Below are 20016 nucleotides of genomic sequence, written 5' to 3'. Positions count from 1 at the left end.
GGAATGTCATCTTCATGGAGGAAACAGTCCCTGAAGATTTTTTAAAACCCTTTGATGTGCATTGTGCTGCTGTGTAATCAACATATTCCATGGGTCCATCTTGGGCTGCTTTGGGCCACTTAAACATTTGAATGTCAAGTTGAAACTGACATGTTCCTGAAATACCTTTTCTAAAAGACTAAAAATTGTAAGTTAAGAATGATACAGTTTGTAAGTATTTCTAGGGAGTCATTTTAATTCCATTCCAGTCATGAATATGAATGTACATGCTTTGCTACTAAAATAAATATGCTGTGCAATACAATGGGGAAAAAATACTATTGTGTCTAGAGATGAGACATGTTTTTCTTGACACAACATGAAGGAAATGTAAATTAATAAATATATCTACTGGACTCGAAGCATTTTTCTGAAATAAACATTTCAATTTATTGATAGGTCTACTGCATTTCAAACAATTTCTTAAAAACTAAAATATTGCATTAATTACTTTGTTCATAAACAGTTCACACTGAAATCACCAAACAAATATATATAAAATCACATCACTTATCTTTAAATTCTACTGGAAGAGCCAGAAAGATTTTCTGATACTATAAAAAGATGACAATATTACCATTATTGCTCATTTCTGTCATGTTTTTCTATGCTCTCCTATTGCACAGAGAATAAGCTAACGATTAAGTTAGGGAACACACACAACATTGCACTCCTTTAAATAAGTTCTCTACGATTATTCCTAAAGTTACAAAAAACTAGATGTAAAAATCTCATGCAAACTTTTTATGTTCCAAAATGGACGTTCAAAAAGGTTGATTTGCATCAAGAGCGATAAACCTGTTTACAAAAATAGTATGACATTCTGTCAATTGAAAAAGTGAGAAATGATTTAAGTGAATGATTAAACATGTTTGGAGTTTCACCCAAGATCAGATCCTTTTTCAAACCACGGATGGTGCAAATTGTGTGCTTTTCACATTTACTATACTTTATAGTAATAGATAATACAATTGCAAATAAAACGCCTCTCTACCATTTTATAAGAGGTGCAATAATTTGTCGACGGATCATGGTACTACCAAAAATATATTGATAACTGAATTACCATTTTATTTACTTATTAATTTGCCAACACTTGGCTGACCTTTGCCTTCATATTAACCCTGTTGCCAGGAAGCTTTGAGCTGTAGTGCAGCCTTAAAACCTGACATTCCTTTTTGTACAGATTCAATTAAACTAAACTATTACAGTAAACCAGGCATTGAAAATGTGATATTTGTAACAATATTTCAATATGCAAAAATACTCAAATGGTTAAGAGGAATGTTCTTCTGGAAATCTAAGGCTGTGTAAACACAGGTAGCCCAATTCTGATATTTTGCCAATAATTGGTCTTCTGACCAATCAGATCATATCTTTGGCCCATAATTGGGCAAAAGATCAGAATTAAACTGCATGTTTAAACACAGCCTAAAGACTTGATTGACTGAGTCAATCAGCCACTTGGTCGCTACAGAGCCTCTGTCAATGCCGAGTCAATATTGGGGAAAATACACCAACAAGGAATCAAATCATGCTCTCAAGTATAGACAGTTTTACATCAACAATAGTATATGAAAGTACCTTTATCCTGTATAAAACAACAGTTAGCTTATAGTGTGTTATAGCTTAGTAAACTCAGGGAATAGAAAAACAGGCCATACGTGAATTGCCTTTCTGTTAATCTAACTGTCAAGGAATTATGTGATTTATTGATCTATTCTGTAAATGTGTTCCCTTCAACACATAAGAGTTCCCTTAGCTCAAATTCCTAATACTTCAGTGATATTTTTTACTCTTCACTCTTAGATATTATTCTTTGGACAGAAGAAGGTATTGGAGTGGGTGGGAGTGTAGTGGTTGTCAAAGGCAATGGTAAGTTGGAAGGATAGGAAATAAACAGAGCAACACTAAGAATCGCGCTACTATTCACAGGCTCACTGCAATTACCTTTATTACCAAGACTGAATAGCTGACCTATTTGTTCCAGTAAAACTTTTCCTGTCTTCCTGACAAATGTTTTTTTATCATGTCACTAGTCAACTGAAATAAATACCAGGATTGCGCTCAATTCCATTGAAATCCACTTACATACTAAACTGAACTTGCAAAGTTCAGTGACCAACTGAAGTAATGAGAGGAGTTCATAGTTCATTTGGATGTCTTTCTCATATAAAGATACTTCTAGAAAGGAGGATGTAAACTCAATTCTAGGGAATTCTAGGGAAGGAATGAAGAACTTGAGTAGACGACGAGTTAGTTAGCTTGTTTGCTAATCAGATGGGGTCGTTGCCCTCTCTGAAGTACACCTGTTCCCACACTATGGCGCCCCAGTTGCAGAAGAAGCCCCAGAGGTTGCGCAGCGCACCACGGTCAAACGGGTTCTCTTCAGAGCCGCAGTGCTTGAGGTAGGAGATGCGGTGGCGCGACATGAACTCCCAGGTGGTGGTGTTGAGGGAGACTAGGTAGAGGTGGGAGCCCAGGAGTAGGAGCACGGTGAGGGAGAGCACCGCCACCACCGCCACTGTACCCAGCAGCACGCCATTGCCGCGCAGCCACAGCTGCCAGGTGGGTGCCGTGGTGAAGCCCGACCTGCGTCACAGAACAAGTGAGATTGGCCACACTTCTGAAACAGTGCATCATATGATAAATTGAACAAAAATCATTAAGATCTTCGATCCTGGTTGTGGTGACCCACGGGGTGTGCAAATGTTTTTGTAAACCCTGCATTGCATACCCTGTGGGTCACCACAACCATGTATGAATGGGCTCTGAAGACCCATCTTCACTTACCAGGCCATGTGGAGGCCCCACAGCAGCACCAACAGCTGGACAGCCAGGTAGAGCACGAACCAGCGGTGGTTCCTCTCACCCACGCAGTTCTCGATCCAGGGGCAGTGGTGGTCGTAGCGACGCACGCAGTGCTGACAGGTCTGACAGTGCTTGGATCTCATTGGCTGCTGTTTGGGCACATGAATGGGAAAGGGGGGAAGGAGGAGTTACAGAAAGCTCTTTCTGGTCATAAACTAGTCCACTGACCTGTACTCATATCATATGCCAGCAGCTTATCTTGCCATGACCATAATTGAGTGAGAGAATCTCTTAACAGAGTGAGAGAAGATGGTGTGTCTGTCAGCATCCTAGGATTACATTATCCATCCTAATGTCACCTCAGGAATACATACACACTAAATATACATGTAAACAGGTGTACAAGGCTCAATACTAGGCCCTTTACTGTTCACTATTTACATGAATAATGTTGGTTTGTCTCTGAATAATAATAATAACTGGGGCCTACATATCTAAGCAGTTCTCCAGAAACTCTCATACCACCTCACCTCACTTTTTAATTGGAAAGCAACCCACCATCAGACTCGCTCTCAAGTTTTTAGAGGTTCTGCGGGTCTCCAGAGTCCAGGAAGATTGCTTTTAGTTATTGTGCCCCTAGCGCATATACATGTTATCTGTCGCTTTTGAATTTGACTTGTTGTGATGTGTAATTGAAAATATATTGTATTGAGACTAATCATGTTAATGTATTGTTCCCAGGGCACCCTTGTAAATGAGACGCTGGTCTCAATGGGTTTCCACTGGATAAATAAAGGTTAAAGATAAATACTACAGTAGCCCACTCCATACCTGGAGCAGACAATGACCACAGCGCCGCTGTCGCAGAGACTTGGTTGTTGGGGGAATCATGTCCTGCGTCTCCTCAGCGATGCCAAGGGTGAACTAAAAATGCAGTACAAAGTGCATCGTTTTTTTGTGAGCTGTAATGCATTTCCTGAGCATTGATATGCATTACTGTGTTCGTGTGTTGTGAAGTAAGCAAAACTTGGTTTGACGCACCTGTAAGTCACTACCGTCAGATAGGACAAAGCCAGGATCCATGAGTGAGACAGCAAAGTACAGCAACACCGACACAAGGACCAGCAAGACAAAGAGCACAGGTTGGATGAGCTCTCCCCTCTCCTCTTGCTTCCTCAGGTCTGCAAAACAAGAATAAATTAGCAATGTTTACTAACTAGTAGCTACTACTAAAATGTTGGATAATGAAATACGATCAAATAAATGGCCATCAAAAAGGTTAATAATGGAGCCTATGCATCCCATGACATTTTCACTTGCAAATAGCAATTGCTTTGTGTGACACTGCATGAAGTGCTCTAGGAATGACATACCAAGCTATACAGGATCAGGCAAAGGCTTACTAGGTCTATGCCAGCAGAGAGTAATAGGTCATAAGATATGATAACTGTAAGGCAGTTGTATTTATCTAATTTATAAGTAATAGACTATTCATTCAAATCAATGTAACCGAAAGGTCGCAAGATCGAATCCCGAGCAGACAAGGTAAAAATCGTTGGGGGGAAAAAAGTAGTTCTGCCCCTGAACAAGGCAGTTAACCCACTGTTCCTAGACCAGTTAACCCACTGTTCCTAGACCAGTTAACCCACTGTTCCTAGACCAGTTAACCCACTGTTCCTAGACCAGTTAACCCACTGTTCCTAGACCAGTTAACCCACTGTTCCTAGACCAGTTAACCCACTGTTCCTAGACCAGTTAACCCACTGTTCCTAGACCAGTTAACCCACTGTTCCTAGACCAGTTAACCCACTGTTCCTAGACCAGTTAACCTACTGTTCCTAGACCAGTTAACCCACTGTTCCTAGACCAGTTAACCCACTGTTTCTAGGCCAGTTAACCCACTGTTCCTAGACCAGTTAACCCACTGTTCCTAGACCAGTTAACCCACTGTTCCTAGACCAGTTAACCCACTGTTCCTAGACCAGTTAACCCACTGTTCCTAGACCAGTTAACCCACTGTTCCTAGACCAGTTAACCCACTGTTCCTAGACCAGTTAACCCACTGTTTCTAGACCAGTTAACCCACTGTTCCTAGACCAGTTAACCCACTGTTCCTAGACCAGTTAACCCACTGTTCCTAGACCAGTTAACCCACTGTTCCTAGACCTGTTCCTAGACCAGTTAACCCACTGTTCCTAGACCAGTTAACCCACTGTTCCTAGACCTGTTCCTAGACCAGTTAAACCCACTGTTCCTAGACCAGTTAACCCACTGTTCCTACACCAGTTAACCCACTGTTCCTAGAACTGTTCCTAGACCAGTTAACCCACTGTTCCTAGACCAGTTAACCCACTGTTCCTAGACTTGTTCCTAGACCAGTTAACCCACTGTTCCTAGACCAGTTAACCCACTGTTCCTAGACCTGTTCCTAGACCAGTTAACCCACTGTTCCTAGACCAGTTAACCCACTGTTCCTAGACCTGTTCCTAGACCAGTTAACCCACTGTTCCTAGACCAGTTAACCCACTGTTCCTAGACCTGTTCCTAGACCAGTTAACCCACTGATCCTAGGCCGTCATTGTAAATAAGAATTTCTTCTTAACTGACTTACCTAATTAAATAAAGGTAAAAGAATATATTAAAAAATGAGTACATTTCCCTAATTGGAATATAGTCTTATCTTACACAGACTGTGGTTTATGAGATTAGTCCAACTATCTTGACCAATAAGAACCTTAGTTACTTTTATCAGCTACCTAATTGGCTGCTTTGTTGATCGTGTTGGTGGCACTTCGATCAAAGATACAGGTAAATAACTAACCTACGATTTATCATCATCGTTTCCAAAGGGAGCAAATAAAGCACAGCGGGCAGAACAAGCAAGGAGTTGGGCAGAGCCACGCACAAGCTAGAAAGATCCAATTGGCGCATTTTAGCATGTACTTAGGGCACAGATACTCTGAAAAGTGCGCCTGTGCAATAACTAATTTTGCTGTCGCATTCCTTCTACACTAAGCAAATTTGGCAAAGTGTTAAGTCTACAAAACTTAGCGCGCACTCTGTTCGTAACTGCCCTTTCCCACGTGGACAAAAGGAACACCTATGTGAGGATGCTATTCATTGACTACAGCTCAGCGTTCAACACCATAGTGCCCTCAAAGCTCATCACTAAGCTAAGGACCCTGGGACTAAACACCTCCCTCTGCAACTGGATCCTGAACTTCCTGACAGGCCGCCCCTGGTGGTAAGGGTAGGTAACAACACATCCACCACACTGATCCCCAACACGGGAGCCCCTCAGGGGTGCGTGCTCAGCCCCCACCCCTGTACTCCCTGTTCACTCATGACTGCACGGCCAGGTACGACTCCAACACCATCATTAAGTTTGCTGATGACACAACAGTGGTAGAAATTGTCAAAAAGACTCCAGCCACCCTAGTCATAGACTGTTCTCTCTGCTACTACAAGGCAAGTGGTACCGGAGCGCCAAGTCTAGGTCCAAAAGTCTTCTTAACAGATTCCAACCCATAAGACTACCGGGCAGCTAATCAAATGTCTACCCAGACCACCCCCCCTCTTATTTATGTATTTTTTACTTAACACTTTATTTTATTTTATTTAACAGATTCTAGTTTTGGGAAACTGTACTGAAATCAAATTTCATTGATGAGAAAATACAGCAGATTGTCAGCCAAGTTTCATCTAACTCCATCTTCTCCCACTTTCCTCCACGCAATGGCACTGGACTTCCCCACAACACCATATTTGGTGATAAGTGGAAGTGTGGTTTGATGGTATGCATTACAGTGTAATAATGCATATGCCATCTATGCATTACAGCCGTGCAACGGATACTGGCATCTGAAAATGAATTTAAATTCAGTGCACTTACCTGTATCATGTAGGAAGAGTATCAGTGTTATTACCCATGTCAGGATAACGTGCGCGGTTCTTACAATAAATCCTGACCCGAACACATTTTTGAACATCCTAGCATTTTTCAACACGTAGCAATAGACTGGTACCGGTATGCATCAGGTTACGAGAACTGGCCTACTATAGTTAGCTAACAAAATGCATTTAGCTAACTAGCCTTTATCACTATCGTCCCACATAACCGTAGCTAGCGGTCAGCGTTACTGTATCCAGTTATCTTGCCAACTAACCCAACAGCTCGAGGTTTCTCTCCAAATGGCGACTGGAATGGTCTAACATGAACTAAATTCCGAAATTAACATGCCAAGCTTGCTGGTTAGACACATACAACCTTAAAACTAGTGTGCTAGCTACATTTATTCCTAATCACCAAAATAGCATTCAATCATTTCCGCTCTAATAAATATGACCAGAACGTCTCTGAAGGGCTGCAATATTATTGTCCAGGGTTGCTGGCGTGCCTTTGGATACGCTCATTCTATTGGTCATTGCATTCACGTGGTATATGTATGACATCATTGTGTACATATATTTTTGTTGTGTTCATGTGCTCTCAGAAGTTCAGAACACTGACTGGGAAAGTCGTGCAGCATTCATGTACTATCTAAAATAGCTCCAATGCTGTTTTTATAAACTTCAAAATCAGAAATATGAGTTGAACATACCAACAACAATAAAGTGTAACAGTAGGCTACTGTACTGGAAACTGAATCATCATCTGAATGTTTAACAGAGACGAAGCCATGGCAGGGCAAGGCTGGGCAGAGGCCCTGCCAGATTGAACACTGACTTTAAAATATATATACAAAATAAAAATAATAATTTGATTTGTTGTTTGTATTGTCTCCTGACTAATCAGACATTTTGAAAAATGCAGTAGAAGGTTCCTGGGATCTAATTGGTTATATCACACTCATATGGTACCACTACCCTTAACCACACCGCGAACCTTATGCCTAATATACAGTGATTCATATTGGAGGCATTTCCACTTACCATATTTGACCTTAGAACATATTTTTTAATTCAAATGTAATGCAAATGTCACCTAAATATGAAAAAGTATGAATCATTGTTAATGTTTAGACAATTTTTCCTATATCATGAATACATTCAAGTTACTGAGACTTTTTGCTAGTGGGGGACTTTTATTTTGAACATTTCCGAAATTCCGTGACACGGAAGTACTTTTTTCCCTCCAATGAAGAGACATACTTTCCGGAGCAAAGTCAAATTTGCTGCAAATTGACCTCCCTAGCCTTCTCATCTGAAAGAACGACCTCTTTACAAAATCATGCCGTTCATTGATTTAGAAAGTAATTTACCTGAGAGTACGTTTTCTGAGGATTTCTTGAAAAAGCTGTGCTCCAAAACAGCCGCTGTTCTAGGGAAACACGAAGAGGTGAGTAGGTTACTGCATCAATAATGTTACTGAGTGAAGTTAAGTTTTGCCTCACTCCATATGTCTGCCTTTGATACATTACATTGTTGAGATTACTGTCAGCTAGCTGTAGCCTAGTTGTCGAACTCAAGCCTTGCCGTCTACAGTATTGAATGGGCTAGCTGTAGCCTTGCTCACGAGAACTCAAGGCCTTATCCCAAGGGTTCTCAGCTATAATCACCGTTTACCAGTGGGACCATGTGAATTACAATCCCGACGCTCTGTTTTAACATTTGGAAACGTAAATAATAATTGCGTGCAATACTTTTCACGAAACATGGAACTTGTCTTTCATATAAGCGAGAAATAATCTTTAAAAAAACACTTACTGTGTAGCAGGTTTGCACATATCCATACGGCTGTGTGCATCGAGCTGATGAACAAGGCTTCTGCTACACTTCCTCCATAGTTACACTTACACACAGCTGTTCGATCATGCAAGATCGCTTATTAGCGCAAGTGTTCGCCTCTGTCTTGTCGGTCTTCCGTCAACAAGCGCTGTAAAATAGATGTCCGTGTGCGAACACTAACTCTAACTCATTTTTAACCATAACATGTTTTATATTTGTTGTATACAATCTAAATGGACCAAAAAGAGACAATATAAAAAACTGTCAATGGCAATGTGAGAAAATGATGGTAACTAGTCTGGCCCTAATTCAGGTTGTCTTTTTTCCCCCCAGACCCCCCTCACAGAAAGAATGGATCATCCTCATGTTAGTCAAGGCTCTCTATGGCAGGTTCAGCAACTGATGGAGCTGACTTAAATTAGTAAGCAGCTGATGTGCCAAAAAGCCACAAAACATTATCAGCCAGCTGGTGCTCATAGCAAGCCTCACCAGACCGCTTCAGTCCATATCGAATGTACAGGATGGAGTTAAGGGTCTGCAAGGACATCCGATTTTCTAAGTTTGCTTTTTACCACACTCATCTGGCTAAATACTCTCTCGACTTCAGCATTCGAGTGTGGCAAGGACAACACAGACACAGCAGCCATGGCAAGTTCTTGAAACGGGTTGATATCAGCTGCACCCCTGAACTTCCAAATCTCACTCCAGAAGCCCAGTGTGTTGTTTGTCTCATTCCATTTACTAAGATGGATGGCACGCCATTGCTGGACCATCTTGTCTATCTCTGCAGGGGAGTAGCCAAGGAGCTTGGCTATTTTTTTTTCTATTTCTCCAGGGCTCTTATTGTGCTTTAGAGTTTCCTCCACATTGAAAGCTGACATGTACTGCAATGCTTCGATGTTGTCCGGCAGTCTCACCCTAAACTCATTAGTGAGGGAGATGGTGAAGGCTACACAATGCTTTGATGTTGTCCGGCAGTCTCACCCTCAACTCATTAGTGAGGGAGATGGTGAAGGCTACACAATGCTTCGATGTTGTCCGGCAGTCTCACCCTCAACTCATTAGTGAGGGAGATGGTGAAGGCTACACAATGCTTCGATGTTGTCCTTCAGTCTCACTCTCAACTCATTAGTGAAGGAGATGGTGAAGGCTACACAATGCTTCGATGTTGTCCGGCAGTCTCACCCTCAACTCATTAGTGAGGGAGATGGTGAAGGCTACACAATGCTTCGATGTTGTCCTTCAGTCTCACTCTCAACTCATTAGTGAGGGAGATGGTGAAGGCTACACACCATTTTCAGACATTGTTTTCATCCTTAGGCACAAGGTGGAGCTCAGCTGCCTTTGACTCAAAAAGGTAACCAAGGTACAGTTTGGGACTGATGTATCCATCTATTGGCCCTTTGAGTACATCAACATTTGCCAGTGGATTCAGCACCCTGCTGCTCACAGACTTGATCAGGCTAACCAAGCTGTCAAGTAGCTTAAGAGGATCTACTTGCTCTCCCTCAAAAGCCTTGATGGCCAACTGTACCTCACCCAGCACAACTGTACCTCACCCAGCACAACTGTACCTCACCCAGCACTACTGTACCTCACCCAGCACTACTGTACCTCACCCAGCACTACTGTACCTCACCCAGCACTACTGTACCTCACCCAGCACAACTGTACCTCACCCAGCACTACTGTACCTCACCCAGCACTACTGTACCTCACCCAGCACTACTGTACCTCACCCAGCACTACTGTACCTCACCCAGCACTACTGTACCTCACCCAGCACTGACTTCAAAAAAGTCAGATCCAACATGTTTTGAGGATCACTGTACATGGAGTATAAAACCTCAGCCATGTTGCAGTGTTCACTGGACTTGGTGACTGCGAAATGCAGCCTCCTCCCACTGGTCCAGAATGCGTGAAATCACGGGTTCAATGGAGAGCCAACGTGTGGCACACACCTTGGTTATCTGTAAAGGTTTCTCCCCACAGTTGATGGTCTCATATTTGGCCTTGTAGGCCTCCCTGCGCTTTGGAGACCCTGACAATAAATCTCTCGTACCAAGTACTGATGATGTCATTGGAAGCATGACTTACAGCAAGCTGCAGAGTGGCACACACAGCGAATAAGAACCAGATATATATAAGAACCAGATACTCCTCCTTCAGCACTTTTATGACGGGGATTAACAATGGGGTCCATACAGAGGCATTGTCAGTCCTTATCCCAAGGAGTTTCTCTTTTTTAAGACGACACTTCTCGAGGAAAGCCACAACCGCACAGGGCTATAGATTTGGCATCTCCTCCCTCCAACTCAACAAGCCCCAGAAATGTTGATAGAATTGTCTGCTTGGTGTCACTAAAGTACCTTATCACAACCCCCAGGTACTTAGAAACACTTACATCCGTGGACTCATCGAGGAGGAGGCTGGTCACCCACATCTGCGACCAACTTTTTCAGAAAGTATGGTGCTAGAACCATTAATCATTTCTGTGCACGTTGTCCTGTGCATTTTGAAGTGGGTAGCAGCAGTGGAGTCTGAGAAAGCAGCTCTACATGCTCCAATGTGATCACATGCCAGCATGGGACAGTGTTCAGTGATAGCTAATGCCATGGTGTCTTCAGCCTTTTTTGCAGGGTACATTTTTTAAATCATAAATGGCAGCTTGTTTTGGGTGGAACTGTTATAAGGCTTTGCCTTTTGAGTATGTTTTTGAGTTGTCATGTGTTTTTTTTACATCACTGTTTGGTGTAGATATCAGCCTTACAATACAGGCAGTAGGCTCGTGTATCATCTCCAATAAACGGCTTCAGCCAGCCTTTGAATTCAGGGTTTGATTCCCACTCCTTTCTGTATTTTTGAGTGTACAGTTTAGACTGAGACATGATAAGCTAGCCAGCTAGATGTTTAGCTTATGTCACAGAGAGGCACACACACAGTGGACAAGGTGAGTAAGTGAGTAAATTACTGAGGCTGTGTTAGTCAAATGCAGTGATTTATTTTTGTGCAGTGATTTATTTTAGAGAAATATTTTTTTTACATTTACATCCCGCCCTGAATGTAAGCAAGCGGGCGCTTTCCGAATGCGCAATTCATTTGCAGTCTGGACGCGGAGGGGTGAACATCTCCTGCTCTGACTGCAGCTGGGAGGGCCTCCTGCGCGAGGACTGGGCCTCCTGCGCGAGGACTGGGCCTCCTGCGCGAGGACTGGGCCTCCTGCGTGAGGACTGGGCCTCCTGCGCGAGGACTGGGCCTCCTGCGTGAGGACTGGGCCTCCTGCGTGAGGACTGGGCCTCCTGCGCGAGGACTGGGCCTCCTGCGCGAGGACTGGGCCTCCTGCGCGAGGACTGGGCCTCCTGCGCGAGGACTGGGCCTCCTGCGAGTGCTATGGGACGGTGGTGGGGCCCACGGCAGCATCCGCTGCTCGTTGAGAAGAGTAAGAACGATACGTGCTTTCACGTCAGAGTCTCCAAAAGTCTCCAATAACGCTAGATTTGTCGCTAGTCGATATTTTTGAAAATGTGTTGCTAGAGGGATCTGAATACTCGCTAAATATAGTGACGAAGTTGCTAAGTTGGCTACACTGAGCGTCAGGGCTCTTAAATAATCACACCCCCTTGACATAACACATTTTGTTGTGTTACAAGGTGGATTAAAATAGTTTTAATTTAAAATGATAAACGATAATCTAAACGATATACACTAAATACTCGGATGGATTCAAACTTTTGTCAAATAATTATGAAAAATAACACTCATGTTTACATAAGTATTCATCCCCCTGAGTCAATGTGACAAGTTAGAATCACCTTTGAGTCTTTCTGGGTAAGACTCTTAAGAGCTTTGCACATCTGGGTTTTACAATATTTGCACATTATTCTTTAAAAAAATTATTCAAGCCCTGTTAAGTTGGTTTTTCATCATTGCTCGACAGCCATTTTAAGTCTTGCCATAGATTTTCAGGCCACTCAGGAACATTCAGTCATCTTGGTAACCAACTGTATATTTGACCTTGTATTTTCGGTTATTGTCCTGCTGAAAGGTGAATGTCTCCCAGTGTCTGTCGGAAAGAAGACTGAACCAAGTTTTCCTCTAGGATTTTGCCTGTGCTTAGCTCTTTTCCATTTATTTTTATCCTAAAAACTCCCTAGTTCTTGCCGATGACAAGCATGCCCATAACATGACACAGCCACCACCATGCTTGAAAATATGAAGAGTGGTAGTCATTGATGTGTTGTGTTGGATTTTCCCCAAACATAACGTGTTGTATTGAGGACATGAAGTTAATTTGTTTTCCCAATTTATGGTCGTTTTTCTTTAGTTCCTTTTAGGGCTGACACCAATTAGTCGATAAGCTGTTGGTCAACCAAGATATTTTGTTAGTCGAGCAGTAGCATATATTCTACATTACCAAAAGTATGTGGACATCTGCTCTTCAAACATCTCATTCTAAAATCATTGGCATTAATATGGAATTGGTCCCCCTATTTTCTGCTATAACAGCCTCTACTCTTCTGGAAAGGCTTTCCACTAATGTTGGAACATTGCTGCAGGGACTTGCTTCCATTCAGCCACGAGCATTAGTGAGGTCGGGCACTGATGTTGGGCGATTAGGCCTGGCTCGCAGTTGGCATTCCAATTCATCCCAAAGGTGTTCGATAGGGTTGAAGTCATTGCTCTGTGCAGGCCAGTCAAGTTCTTCCACACTCATCTTGACAAACCATTGCTGTATGGGCCTCGCTTTGTGCACGGGGGCATTGTCATGCTGAAACAGGAAAAGATCTTCCCCATGTTGCCACAAAGTTGGAAGCACAGAATCGTCAAGACCCGCCTTTCTTAAAGTATGGGACCTGTTAATTTTTTACATTTTAAAATTTTATTTCACCTTTATTTAACCAGGTAGGCTAGTTGAGAACAAGTTCTCATTTGCAACTGCGACCTGGCCAAGATAAAGCGTAGCAATTTGACACATACAACAACACAGAGTTACACATGGAGTAACACAAACATACAGTCAATAATACAGTAGAACAAAAATAAAACAAATTCTATATACAGTGAGTGCAAATGAGGTAAGATAAGGAAATAAATAGGCCATGGTGGCGAAGTAATTACAATATAACAATTAAACACTGGAATGGTAGATCGGCAGAAGATGAATGTGCAGGTAGAGATACTGGGGTGCAAAGGAGCAAGATAAATAAATACAGTATGGGGATGAGGTAGGTAGATAGATAGGATAAGTACATGTGCAGGGATCTGTAAAATGCTCTGACAGCTGGTGCTTAAAGCTAGTGAGGGAGATGTGAGTCTCCAGCTTCAGAGATTTTTGCATTTCGTTCCAGTCATGGGCAGCAGAGAACTGGAAGGAAAGACAACCAAAGGAGGAATTGGCTTTGGGGGTGACCAGTGAGATATACCTGCTGGAGCGTGTGCTACGAGTGGGTGCTGCTATGGTGACCAGTGAGCTGAGATAAGGTGGGGCTTTACCTAGCAGAGACTTGTAGATAACCTGTAGCCAGGGGGTTTGGCGACGAGTATGAAGCGAGAGCCAACCAACAAGAGCGTACAGGTCGCAATGGTGGGTAGTGTATGGGGCTTTGGTGACAAAACGGATGGCACTGTGATAGACTGCATCCAGTTTGTTGAGTAGGGTATTGGAGGCTATTTTATAGATGACATCACTGAAGTCAAGGATCGGTAGGATGGTCAGTTTTACGAGGGTATGTTTGGCAGCATGAGTGAAGGATGCTTTGTTGTGATATAGGAAGCCAATTCTAGATTTAATTTTGGATTGGAGATGCTTAATGTGAGTCTGGAAGGAGAGTTTACAGTCTAACCAGACACCCAGGTATTTGTAGGGGTGCAAAGGTGGGTTGTGACGTGTCAGTGTACATTTTATAAACGTTTAATTAATTACTGTAATTGATTTGGCCATGTGCATCTGTGCTCTCTGTTCAGTGCGCTTTCTGCTTTACACAGAATTTCTCATTTGGATCCCATGATTAAAAAGTTAAGAACCCCTGGTCTAGACTGTCATTGTACCATGACAGTCAATGTGCCTGAACCATGAAAAACAGCTCAAGACTATTATTCCTCCTCCAACAAACTTTATAGTTGGCACTACATTCAGGCACATTGAAAGTCACTGAGCTCTTCAGTAAGGCCATTCTAATGCCAATGTTTGTCTATGGAGATTGCATGGCTGTGTGCTCTTAAAAAAATATATTATACACCTGTCAGCAACGGGTGTGGCTGAAGTAGCAGAATCCACTCATTTGAAGGGGTGTCCACATACAAAGTACGTGTAAAATATACAGCACCAGTCAAAAGTTGACACACCTACTCATTCCAGGGTTTTTCTTTATTTTTACTATTTTCTACATTGTAGGATTGTAGGATAGTGAATGTTTAACAAAAAAAATACACTGCTCAAAAAAATAAAGGGAACACTTAAACAACACAATGTAACTAAACTCTAAGTCAATCACACTTCTGTTAAATCAAACTGTCCACTTAGGAAGCAACACTGATTGACAATACATTTCACATGCTGTTGTGCAAATGGAATAGACAACAGGTGGAAATTATAGGCATTTAGCAAGACACCCCCAATAAAGGAGTGGTTCTGCAGGTGGGGACCACAGAGCACTTCTCAGTTCCTATGCTTCCTGGCTGATGTTTTGGTCACTTTTGAATGCTGGCGGTGCTTTCACTCTAGTGGTAGCATGAGACGGAGTCTACAACTCACACAAGTGGCTCAGGTAGTGCAGCTCATCCAGGATGGCACATCAATGCGAGATGTGGCAAGAAGGTTTGCTGTGTCTGTCAGCGTAGTGTCCAGAGCATGGAGGCGCTACCAGGAGACAGGCCAGTACATCAGGAGACGTGGAGGGGGCCGTAGGAGTGCAACAACCCAGGAGCAGGACCGCTACCTCCGCCTTTGTGCAAGGAGGAGCACTGCCAGAGCCCTGCAAAATGACCAACAGCAGGCCACAAATGTGCCTGCAAATGTGCTCTGCAAAATGACCAACAGCAGGCCACAAATGTGCATGTGTCTGCTCAAACGGTCAGAAACAGACTCCATGAGGGTGGTATGAGGGCCCAACGTCCACAGGTGGGGGTTGTGCTTACAGCCCAACACCGTGCAAGACGTTTGGCATTTGCCAGAGAACACCAAGATTGGCAAATTTGCCACTGGCGCCCTGTGCTCATCACAGATGAAAGCAGGTTCACACTGAGCCATGTGACAGATGTGACAGTCTGGAGACGCAGTGGAGAACGTTCTGCTGCCTGCAACATCCTCCAGCATGACCGGTTTGGCGGTGGGTCAGTCATGGTGTGGGATGGCATTTCTTTGGGGGGCCGCACAGGCTACCTCTGGCGAGCACATGAAGGGCTAACTGCCATTAGGTACCGAGATGAGATCCTCAGACCCCTTGTGAGACCATATGCTGGTGCGGTTGGCCCTGGGTTCCTCCTACTGCAAGACAATGCTAGACCTCATGTGGCTGGAGTGTGTCAGCAGTTCCTGCAAGAGGAAGGCATTGATGCTATGGACTGGCCCAACCGTTCCCCAGACCTGAATCCAATTGAACACATCTGTGACATCATGTCTCGCTCCATCCACCAACGACACAGACTGTCCAGGAGTTGGCAGATGCTTTAGTCCAGGTCTGGGAGGAGATCCCTCAGGAGACCATCCGCCACCTCATCAGGAGCATGCCCAGGCGTTGTAGGGAGGTCATACAGGCACGTGGAGGCCACACACACTACTGAGCCTCATTTTGACTTGTTTTAAGGACATTACATCAAAGCCTGTAGTGTGGTTTTCCACTTTAATTTTGTGTGACTCCAAATCCAGACCTCCATGGGTTGATAAATTTGATTTCCATTGATAATTTCCATTGAAAAAAGTATTCAATAAGAATATTTCATTAATTCAGATCTAGGATGTTTTATTTTAGTGTTCCCTTTATTTTTTTTGAGCAGTGTGTATATACACACACACACACACACACACACACACAGTTGAAGTCGGAAGTTTACATACATTTAGGTTGGAGTCATTAAAACTAATTGTTCAACCACTCCACAAATTTCTTGTTAACAAATTATAGTATTTTACCTTTATTTAACTAGGCAAGTCTGTTAAGAACAAATTCTTATTTTCAATGACGGCCTAGGAACAGTGGGTTAACTGCCTGTTCAGGGGCAGAACGATAGATTTGTACCTTGTCAGCTCGGGGGTTTGAACTTGCAACCTTCCGGTCACTAGTCCAACGCGCTAACCACTAGTCATTTTTCCAACAATTGTTTACAGATTATTTCACTTATATTTCACTGTATCACAATTTCAGTGGGTCAGATGTTCACATACACTAAGTTGACTGTGCCTTAAAAAAATTGGAAAATTCCAGAAAATGATTGCATGGCATTAGAAGCTTCTGAAAGGCTAATTGACATCATTTGAGTAAATTGGAGGTGTACCTGTGGATGTATTTCAAGGCCTACCTTCAAACTCAGTGCCTCTTTGCTTGACATCATGGGAAAATCAAAAGAAATCAGCCAAGACCTCAGAAAAAAAATTGTAGACGAAGTCTGGTTCGTCCTTGGAAGCAATTTCCAAATGCCTGAAGGTACCACGTTCATCTGTACAAACAATAGTACGCAAGTATAAACACCATGGGACCACGCAGCCGTCATACCGCTCAGGAAGGAGATGTGTTCTGTCTCAGAGAGATGAGGGAACTTAGAGATAATTGTGGGGTACAGAGGTAAGGTAGTCATTCAAAAATAATTTTAAACACTTACTGCACACAGTGAGTCCATTCAACTTATTATATGACATGTTAAACACAGTTTTACTCCTGTACTTATGCCTCATGCCGTAACAAAGGGGTTGAATACTTGTAAAAATGTCTAAAAACATAATTCCACTTTGACATCAGGGGGTATTGTGTGTAGGCCAGTGGCACAAAATCTCAACTTAATCAATTTTAATTTCAGGCTGTAACACAACACAATGTGGAAAAAGTCAAGGGTGTGAATACTTTCTGAAGGCACTATCGTTAGCGGCTATCAAGGTTTTAACTCCAGTGTCCATATTTAAATACTTAGATATAGCTTAGCTAGCTAATTCTATTCAAAAATGGTGCTTGTGTGTATTTTATGTTGTCTGTTTTCCATGCAGAGAATGATGCTGGTGGTGAAACCAGGACTGCCAATGCTCATGGGTGGAACTTGTGCTCCTTGCGTGATACTGTCCGTGTCCGCCATCGGTGTCACTGACACTGCTGAGAAGAACAAGGAACACAGTGCCAATATCTTCCCTTTCCTTACAGGAGAACTTGGACTTACTGAAGACCGGTTAGAAGCTGACTATGCTACAAATCATTCATTTATTTTACCTTAGTACTATCCTCTATTGCAGAGCTTTGGCTCTGTTCTAATGATAGACAAATATGTTTTATGCATAAGATAAGAGGATTTTGCATTTCTGCATTGGTGTGGATAAAGGGCAGTATGTCATATGATACCTTCTCAGATTGAAAGATGGAGTGTCTCTGTATGTCAGTTCCTGTACCCGGCCTGCCTGCAGACTCTTTAAAGCCCAACTCAACTTTGACTCAAGAAACAGATGAAAAATTCTAGTTATCTGTTATACCATGGTGTGTCTGGATTTATGGACAGTTCATATGTCTAGGTTATTACTACCATGAGGTATTGATTACAGCCTAACTACCTATGCTTGTAAGGGGTTGCACAGGATATCTTGCAACACCATATAGCATTCAAAGTATGTATTGACTTTATATTGCATTAAATAGAATATTGCATTTAGTAGATTTAAATTATAGCCACATGGTCTTATGTATTGAAAACCATATACAGGAATCTAATTGTAGGTGAACTTGTATTCCACAGGGTCATGATTAGGTTCTATGTCCTGGAGCCACATCAGGTTGGAAAGAAAGGAACTGTTATGAGTTACCTGTAGGAGGAACTTTCTGCACCAGAATGACTTCACACATCTGTTCCACAACAGTTACCAAACCCCGGCAGTGGGTTTCCACCACTCAATTGGACATGACATACCATATGACAAAGACCTGTATTGGATTTTATCACTATGGTATTTGACCCCGTGAATCTATGTCCTGGAAATGCATTCATTTATATTGCGACAGTAAACCAGAACCTCACATTTGACAAGCTAGATGATATAAGAATATATTCATGTTTGATTAGAGGAAATGTAAACCAATTGACCTTTTTTCAAAGCTATTACTATGTAAGTTCATCTATTCATGTCATATCTCAACCATCTGATAATGTGGTTGAGATGTTTTTTTCTGCTATGTTTTGTTAGTAAGAACCACAATGACTAGCATAGATGATGGACTAGTATTAACAGTAAATCTTTAAGTACGTACTGTGCAATGGAATTCAGGTAAATGTCAATGGCCGCTGTGAAACACCATTCTATGCATTTGTTAAGAGTATAGAAGTAGATAAGGACATAACAGTGTTGCATTAACTAACATGCACTCTGTATTTGTGAAGGACTATGCTTAGTAAATTGACATGTAATATATTCCTTTCAATTTCAGTCCTTTTAATATATGAGTATCAAGTAAATGTTGTGAAGGCTTTGCTGTACTGGATAACTTATTTGTATTGCTTTTAATCTTTTTAAATGAATATCTTATTAACACTTTGTTCTAGCTAGCTATTTGTGTAGGTAGCTATCAAGTAAACCCAATGATAATAGTGTAGGTGATAATGATAATAGTATATATATTTAAGAAGTGTCTAGTCATACTAGAAGTAAAAGTACTTAAATTATTGTGTCCCGCATGACTAAATTATTTACTGGATTTAATGTCTTGCCAATATTTCTTTACACTCAACACGAAGAGTGGAAGGGTTTTAAAATAATACAAGGTGCAAATGTGACATTGAATGTAAAACCAATGTAAAAATGTAGCTATCTTTCCATGTGATACAGCCCACTGAAGGCAACAAAAAAAATAAACATTTAGGATGTGTGCTTTCTGTCCATACATTATTGTTCGTCTTGAAAAGTTTGCCTTGCAACAGCACCTGCTGGGTCAGTTTATTAGTATAATGTAATTTTGTTTAAAATGGCAAGGAACATGTCAATGATACTTATGCTATGATGCTGGTAAACTTGTCTCGCGCACCTCTTTTTTTATTTATTTGTATTTTTTTTTTAAGTCTTATTATTCTTAAAACTGCATTGTTGGTTAAGGGCTTGTAAGTATGCATTTCATGGTAAGGTCTACCTACACCTGCGGTATTCGGCGCGTTTGAAAAATAAAATGTGATTTGATTTGTAGGGACCCGTTGCTACGGACAACGTGGAACATAACTCCACCAAAGGTCAGCTCTTTGCTCCATTCACAGATCAGC

At 42.1% G+C, this 20016-nt stretch overlaps 2 protein-coding genes across 2 annotated transcripts; one reads left to right on the top strand and one right to left on the bottom strand.

Annotated features, from left to right (window-relative positions):
• Window positions 1-402: 402 nt before the first annotated feature.
• On the bottom strand, window positions 403-7248 carry LOC110509491 (probable palmitoyltransferase ZDHHC12). The gene is made up of 5 exons (XM_021590385.2): window positions 6743-7248; window positions 3892-4031; window positions 3682-3774; window positions 2833-2999; window positions 403-2631 (listed from the first exon to the last, which is right to left on the bottom strand). The coding sequence occupies exons 1-5, from the start codon at window positions 6837-6839 to the stop codon at window positions 2316-2318; spliced, it is 813 nt and encodes a 270-aa protein (XP_021446060.2). The 5' UTR covers window positions 6840-7248; the 3' UTR covers window positions 403-2315.
• Window positions 7249-7937: 689 nt separating this feature from the next.
• Window positions 7938-19658, top strand: LOC110509492 (D-dopachrome decarboxylase-A). The gene is made up of 3 exons (XM_021590386.2): window positions 7938-8188; window positions 17774-17949; window positions 18508-19658. The coding sequence occupies exons 1-3, from the start codon at window positions 8081-8083 to the stop codon at window positions 18578-18580; spliced, it is 357 nt and encodes a 118-aa protein (XP_021446061.1). The 5' UTR covers window positions 7938-8080; the 3' UTR covers window positions 18581-19658.
• Window positions 19659-20016: the final 358 nt, after the last annotated feature.

This window comes from Oncorhynchus mykiss, chromosome Y (assembly GCF_013265735.2).
Source record: "Oncorhynchus mykiss isolate Arlee chromosome Y, USDA_OmykA_1.1, whole genome shotgun sequence".
Lineage (NCBI taxonomy): Eukaryota > Metazoa > Chordata > Actinopteri > Salmoniformes > Salmonidae > Oncorhynchus > Oncorhynchus mykiss.
This window is presented reverse-complemented; position numbering and strand designations above follow the sequence as displayed.